Source organism: Molossus molossus, unplaced genomic scaffold (genome assembly GCF_014108415.1).
Source record: "Molossus molossus isolate mMolMol1 unplaced genomic scaffold, mMolMol1.p scaffold_m16_p_12, whole genome shotgun sequence".
Classification (NCBI taxonomy): Eukaryota; Metazoa; Chordata; class Mammalia; order Chiroptera; family Molossidae; genus Molossus; species Molossus molossus.
In genome coordinates, this window is record NW_023425347.1 from 80,047,140 (window position 1) to 80,054,680 (window position 7,541).

General features: G+C 55.0%; 1 protein-coding gene across 1 annotated transcript; it reads right to left on the reverse strand.

Annotated features, from left to right (window-relative positions):
- Window positions 1-3,309: 3,309 nt before the first annotated feature.
- GJA4 (gap junction protein alpha 4) lies at window positions 3,310-5,804 on the reverse strand. The gene is made up of 2 exons (XM_036256626.1): window positions 5,744-5,804; window positions 3,310-4,710 (listed from the first exon to the last, which is right to left on the reverse strand). Exon 2 carries the CDS (start codon window positions 4,691-4,693, stop codon window positions 3,731-3,733), a length of 963 nt encoding a protein of 320 aa, XP_036112519.1. The 5' UTR covers window positions 4,694-4,710; window positions 5,744-5,804; the 3' UTR covers window positions 3,310-3,730.
- Window positions 5,805-7,541: the final 1,737 nt, after the last annotated feature.

A 7,541-nucleotide genomic window follows, 5' to 3' on the forward strand; every position in this document is an offset into this window, starting at 1 on the left:
GGCTGGTGGGAGAAGCTGGACGGTGGAGACAGAAGTTCCAACAGTCCCGTGATAGATTCCTCTTCCTGCAAACGTCAGTAGTCATGCTAAGGTTAATGTAAAAAGGAAATGAAGGACCCCCAGTCAAGGCCCTGGAGGTCACCGTGAGAATCATGAGGTCAGCAACCCAGCGGTCAGTAAGCCAGCATGTTCAATGGGGAAGAAGTTCTGATATTACTCAGCCCAACCGCTGTCTACTTTGTTCATGCGTGTCCTGTGACGTTCACATGCTCCCATGGGTCCCACACAAGATGACGCGGCGTCATGCAGAATTCCCAGTGCACGCCACAAAACCCCACCCTTTTTTCCTTACTCAGGAAGGCAATGTCAATTCAAGTGACTGAGATTTATCCTAGTGTAGAAATAATCTTGAATCTGTTCTAATTCATGAAAAATAGTACATCACCGGAATGATTAATAACAAGTTATCATGCAATGGTCCTCATACCTAACTGCCACATACCTGTTTCTCAACAACCCTTTTATTTCACAACGAGGAAAATGAGGCTCAGAGAGGGGAAAGGACCACCGTCGACGGACTGTGAGGCACGAGAGCCAGGGGTCAAGCTTCCTGTGGCTCTTTCTGTGACTGAGAGTGGCCTGTACCCAACTTAGATTTTAGTGGTGTGAGGGGTAGGCTCCTGGGAGGACCAAGGAGGTGAAGGAAGAAGTGAGATGTGAATCTGCTGTGTTCCATCCAGGCCACATCACCAGGGAGATGCCCGAGTCCAATATTAATATTCTCTTTGGCCTCCCCCGACAAGTTTGGAGGTGAGGGGAGGCTGGCAGGGTGCTGGTATAGGTTGAATTGTCTATCTCCAGAAAGATATGCTGAAATCTCAACCACTAGTACCTCAGAATGACCTTATTTGGAAATAGGTCTTTACAGGGGTGATCAAGTTAAAATAAAGTCATTAGGCCCTGGCTGGTTTGGCTCAGCGGTTGGAGCCTCAGCCTGCGGACCAGAGAGTCTTGGCTTCGGTTCCCACTAGGGGCACGTACCAAAAAGTAAAACAAAATAAAGTCATTAGGGTGGCCCTAATGTACAGGGACAATGTGTGAAGATGAAGAGAGAGGTTGCGAAGATGCTTCTACAAGCCAAGGAATGCCAAGTTTGCCAGCAACCCACGGGAAACCAGGGGTGAGACATGGAACAGATTCTTCCTCACAGCTCTCAGAAGGAAACTCTGCCCACACATTGAACTTGACCTTCCAGCCTCCAGCACTGTGAGGGAATAAGTATCTGTCGGTGAAGCTCCTAGTCTACGGTACTTTGTTATAGCAGCTCTAGGAAATGAACACGGATGGGATGAAGCTTATAGCCACTCATTGGATGTCTTCACCCTACAACAGAGTGTCTGCCCCGGCCCACTCTGTGTGGTCCTCTATCTCCAATACACTGTTCTTACCTTTACCACCCCCTCCCCAGTCCATTTGCTCTTGTGTTTGTTACCACCAGTTCAGGACCCCACCTCAGTCTTGCCAAAGGTCCAAATACCTGGGCCCCAGATTGACCACAGCCCCAACACCAAGCTCAGAGCTGATGAGCTTTGAGAGAGAGGAAGGATGCCCTCCTCACATCGAAACCTGTCTTCTCCTACCTTTGCAAGCCAGAACAGGTAGGGATACCAGAAACACAGGCTTCCAAGGCCCTCAGGATGTGCTGGCTCCAACAGACCAACCTTTAACCTACTGATCTGGCCTCTAACCCTGGCTAGGGGTGAATCCCTTAGAAGAGGACCTCAGCCTCCCAGATTATGCCCTTCCAATGAGTGAGCAGCCTACTTTCTGCCAGTCTAATGCAATCCCTTATCATAGCCAAAGTGAATGCAGGGCTAGGCCCATGGAGAATAAAAGTGTCTTCCTGGTGATTCTTAGAGACTCACTGAGGAGATGAAATAGACTCATACTAAACAGTGGTCCAGATTCCCAAGAGGTAGAGATCATCGTTGGAGACTGGGTGGAGAAGTCAGGGAAGGCTTCCCAGAGAAAGAACCTATGATGGCCTTGCTGGAGAGGGTGAGCTGATTTTTATTGCATGAGTTCTAGGAGCCAGGCATATTCATATACTTTCTCTTATTTTTATTTCTTGTCACTTGTGAGGCAGGTGATGTTATCTAAATTTTATAGATGAGGAAATGGAGACTCAGAGACATGGAAAGATCTGCCTAAGACCACATGGCTTTATACATGTTAGAGGCATCATTTAAATTGAGGACCCCCTGATATCCCAGCTCATCTTTCTTCTGCATTCAGGCTCTGCCTTTTCCAGGGCACAGTAGTGTTTAAAGGACTGATGAAGGTTGGAAGCACTTAGGAAGAAGTACTCCAGGTTGTCAAAGGAGCAGGGTGGAAGTCTGGGGAGCCAGGAGGCGGCTGGTCTGTTGGCTTTCAGGGATTCAGAGGGAACAATGGGGACCAAAGCAGGAAGAAGAGGGCTGGTACTTTATCAAGCTGAGCATTCAGACTTGAGGGCTAAGTAGTGAGCAAGTGAGTTCTGGAGTGAGGGATACAGAGCTGGTGTTTTGGAGACCTATCTCGATGGGAGAGGGGCCAAATTGCCGACCTGCTAGGAAGTCCCTCAAGCAGAGGCATGTGGCCATGTGAGAAGGACCCATTCCCTCTTCCAGTCCCAGCCCCAGATCTCCCTGGGTAGGGAGGACGACCAGCTTGCCTCCAAGGGTCCCTACCTGTGTGCACCCTCTACCTGGTCACCTTCCACACAGGTCAACTCTATATTGCAGGGCTCATTTGAGCTGGACTGTGAAGGGCTCAGCTGGCAGGCAGGCGTGGGGAGCAGAGTGTGTCCAGTGAGGAAGCACACTGTGGGGGGCGCAAGTGGCTGGGGCACTGGATGGCCATGGGGCAGGCTGGGGACGGACACTGCTTTGGCCACTGATTAATGGACAGATTGAGGGGGCTTGGGCAGGGGATGAGAAGAGAATGGTGCCCGAGGCATTTCAAAAGGCAGACTGTTTAGAACTCAGGGCTGCTGAGGCAGGATGTATGAGTTTGAGGGTGTAAGGTGCTACCTGGAGTTGGGGTTGCAAAAGCCAAAGGGAGATTATGCAGGACGGAAAAGAAAAGCAAGCCTGGGGAGAGCAACTGCACCCCTCAACTCCCACCCCGGTGCACGTTACGACAGCATCAGTATACACACCTAGCTTGTGGTTGAGTCCCGTTTATTTTAGAAGCATAAACAATGAGACTAGGAAGGAGGGAGGGGAACAAGATACCCAGTCTTCCTGACAGGGCCAGACCCCGCACAGGCTCTGTTGTGTAACCAAGGCCGACCCAGCAGCCTCGACCAGGATTTTCCTGAGAGCAGAGGGTATGAGGAAAACCTGGGTGGGGGAGAATCTCCCATGACAGTGGGGGCGGAGTCACTTGGCTTTGGGTCCCTCTGAAAAAAGTGAAAAATGCTAAAGGGCCCACACTTTTGGCCAAGAGCAGCCCAAGTTCTCTCTGCCTGTGCCTGGGGCAAAGCCAGGTTTTGGAGGGGAAACCATGAGGTGTCCTCTGGTCACCAGGAAGGCTCCAGATGTCCAAGAACAACCTAAAGTGAGGCCCTCTGGCCAGCAAGCACCTGCTACCCCCAGTCCTAGTCATCTCTGCAGAGCCTTCAAGGAGGGGCCACCAAGGCAGCCAGACTTCCCAGGCCCCGCCGTTGGGTGACATAAACCCCAGGTTCCTACAAATACTGCTTCTTGTAAGTATTGCTTCTGAGGCTACTGGGGGATTTCTGGCTACTCTGGGGGTACTGGTCCAGGAAGGGGGGTGGGCTAGAAGCCAGATTCTCTTGTGTAGTCAGGTTGGCCCAGTTCCATGGCTCGGATGCAGGCTCCTTGCCCATGGGGAGGTAGAAGACCCGGTCAGCTTGAGGCCCCGATGTGGTGTCCTGATGTGGGCGGGCATTCTGGCCCTGCTGGGCCCTTAGTCCTTGGATGAAGCAGCGGCACAGCAGGTAGACCAGCTCCAGCAGGTTGAGCAGCAGGGAGATGACTCCGACCACCTGCATGAAGATGATAAAGATCGTCTTCTCCGTGGGGCGAGAGATAAAGCAGTCCACAGGGTGGGGGCAGGGTGAGCGCTGACACACATACACGGGCTCCATGGTCCAGCCGTAGAGACGCCACTGGCCGTACAAGAAGCCTGCTTCTAACACGCTCTTGCAGATCACGCTGATCATATAGGTGCACATCAGCGGCCCCTGGATCCGCATGTGACCATCTTCCGCCACCGAGATCTTGGCCATCTGACGCACCACACCTGCTAGCGCCTGTTCCACGCTTGGGTCTTTGTCCAGCAGTGCCCGAAGCTCCCCCTCCTTCTGCCGCAGCCGCTCCTCACGCCGAGACAGGTAGATGACATGGCCTAGGTAGACCAGGGTGGGCGTGCTGACAAAGAGGAACTGCAGCACCCAGTAGCGGACATGGGAGATGGGGAAGGCCTTGTCGTAGCAGACGTTGGTGCAGCCAGGCTGGGCTGTGTTACACTGGAAATCCGACTGCTCGTCCCCCCACACTGATTCACCAGCCAGGCCCAGGATGAGGATGCGGAAGATGAAGAGCACTGTCAGCCAGATCTTGCCCACCAGCGTTGAGTGCTCCTGAACCTGGTCCAGCAGCTTTTCGAGAAAACCCCAGTCACCCATGGCTCCTGGGGTTCCGGCTGCAGGGAGACAGAAAACACTGTCAGCGTGATACCTTTCGGAGCTGTCCTGGCAACAAGCTCGCAGTAAGACTGGCCATGCCCTTTTTATCCTCAGGGAAACTGAGGCTCAAGGCCTGGGGGCTCACACCCAGCAAGGTGGTCGGGACTAAAAGCAGGTCTTTGGATGATGGCTGCTAAGCTCTGGCAAGGGTCCTGTCTGGTCACACCTGTGTCCTTCTGGTTCCCAGCCGGAGTCCCAGGATGACCACAGTCCAAAAAAGACTCAGATCAAGTAGAGGCTTCTGGGCTTATGGGAAGAGAGAATTTGAGGAACATATCCAAGGTCACACAGATGTGCCATACCCCTCCTCCCTTTTGTCTAGGACAGGCTGCCCCCGACAGTGGAAGAGGGTGTGGTGCTATCTCCAGCTTCTCAGGGTGCCCAAAGCCTCAGGTCCCTACTCATATCTCATTCGAACTTTTGAGTTTGTGGTAGGAGGGGTGTTAGATCCTAAAGGCAGAATCCTGCATTAGCTCCACCTCCCAGCAACAGTGATCTGCTCTTAAGTATGGATGCTTGACCCTGCCCCCTTTCTCCATCCCTCCTGCCCCCTCCCCCAACACCCCCAAGCTGTTGCTACCAAATTCTAGACTCTTTGGGTTGTCTTAGTAAGGTGGAGGCACAGGCTACAAAGTTCCCAGAACATGGGGTGGGTGGGGGGGCAATGCTGTTTAGAGCTAAGCTCTGGAACCAGACCTGGGTTCCAATCCCAACTCCCTCTTACACACTGGGACCTCTCTTAAGTGAGGACCTCCCAGCCCCTCTGTCTCCACTCTTGGAAAATAGAATTGGTACTATTCCTGCGTCCTGGGCTTAAGGTTGAAAGAAGGTAGGAGCCTTGCTCAGCACAAAGCCTGGCCACCCGCAGACTGGATGAGTGCGGCTGTGGTGGCTCGCACCCCTTCCCTTACTCCCCGCATTGCACAGCACCCCCAGCTCCTGTCAGGTGGCAAGTGGTGCCCCGGCCCCCCAACCCCAAGCACAACTCACTGCCTGTCTGCCTGGCGGCCCAGGTGGCGGTGGGGACGGACGCAGGCCAGAGCGGCGCCGGGGAGCCCTGCTGGGACCCTGGCTGCCGGCTGGGGCGCCTTAAATAGCGCGGCGGGCGGGGCGGGGCGGGGCGGGGGCAGGAAGCCGCGGGAGGCGCGGGCTCCGGGGGATGGGGCGCGAGGTGCCGGCTCCTGAGCGGCTGTCGAGGAAGGGCTGGGGCGGCGGCCCTGGGACTTGGCGGGTGTTCCAGGCGTTAACTCTCCCCGCCACTTCTTGGGCGACGGAACAGTTCTCCAAAACGGAGTTTTTCAGGGCGGCGTGGGGTGGGGGACTCGAAAGCAGTGCTGGAAGGGTTCGCGGCGTCCCGCTCCTGGCTGCGGGCAGGTGGGGCGCGGGTGCGGGAATGTGGAGGAGACTGTTCTAAGCGGGACGGTGCCCGGTGGGTACCTCGGGGCTGGATGCCGCCACCGGGGAGCCGGCGCTCCTAGAAGCCGAGAGGCTGCTCCTCCGCCCCTGCGCTCCTGGCCGGCTGGCTCCTGGGACAGGCTGTTGCCCCGTCCCAGCGACCTGTAAGCATTTCCCCTTCTCTGGGCGGGTCTTCCCCAGCACCCCGTCCGTTCTGACCCGTCCTGTGTGACACCTGCGCGCCCGCCACGAGGCGTGGAGGACGTGCCCACCACTGTTCCTCACAAGCTGTGCCTCCGCGGACGCAACGTCCGTTCCCCTGATCAGCTCCTGATGTAACTCATGCTCTCCAGTCTCCGAGCCTGGGGAACTGCATGCACAGGGCATCCAGGGAGGGCCTTTCCTTGACTCTGGGGGCCTGTCGTCCTCGGTGAGAAGAAGAGAGACCACGCATTCGTCAGGCAGCCATGGTGTGCCTGGCACTGTGCCCGCACCTGGCAATAAAGGCGCATCAGGACCGCAGTGCTCCCTGGAGGGTGGGGCGCCTGGGTCTCAACTGAGCCTGTACCCTTGCGGAATTCTCAAACATCCCCACTCCTGGGTGGCTACACAATCAGAGGTCACTACGCAACTCCCCGGGGCCACTTGACACTGCGGAGGGGGGACTCTGTCCACCTTTAGCTTGGATCTAAAGGGTGGGGCAGACAGAGCCCACCATGGTTCATTCAGGCTTCACCCTGTGGATGAACTTTAATGAGGGTCTGCTGTGGCGTGGAGCTGGGGATTCAGCCATAAACCAGCCAGATGTGGTCTCTGGCCACCAGCTCTCACTGGCAGGAGCAGGAGGTGGGAACGGAGTACATCAGCTCCTGGGTAACAGTAAACTGGTAAATGTGGACTGTTCTCCTGAGAAGGACAGGGTGACTTCCAGGGGACTTGCTTAGGGACATTTTCTGGAGGAGACTGCATTAGCTAGGTTGGGGATGGGGGTGGGGTAGGGGAAGAGCATTCTAGGCAGAAGGAACAGAAAGAGCCAAGGCCCAAGGAGCTGGGGCTGCCAAGTCCTGAGATCTTGGTTACTGTCTCCAGGGTGGTGGCCTTGGTGGGTAGAAGCAGTAGAGCTGAAATTGAGACTTTGCTGTTGACCCCTTGCCCTTAGGCACATTGCATAAACTCCTGTGCCTCAGTTTCTTCCTCTGCAGAATGGGGATAGTAAACAATACTGTGTAGGGTTGATAAGGGATCCAGGCAAAGCATGTAGCATAATATTGGTACACAGAAAGTTTCAAGTGAGTGGTGGCTAAAAATATGTGACAAAAAGTTTCTGACAAAAAAGACCTGTGGGTTGGTTTTGGTGGGGGCGATGGATAAAAAAAAAGGGGGAGGGGGTTCT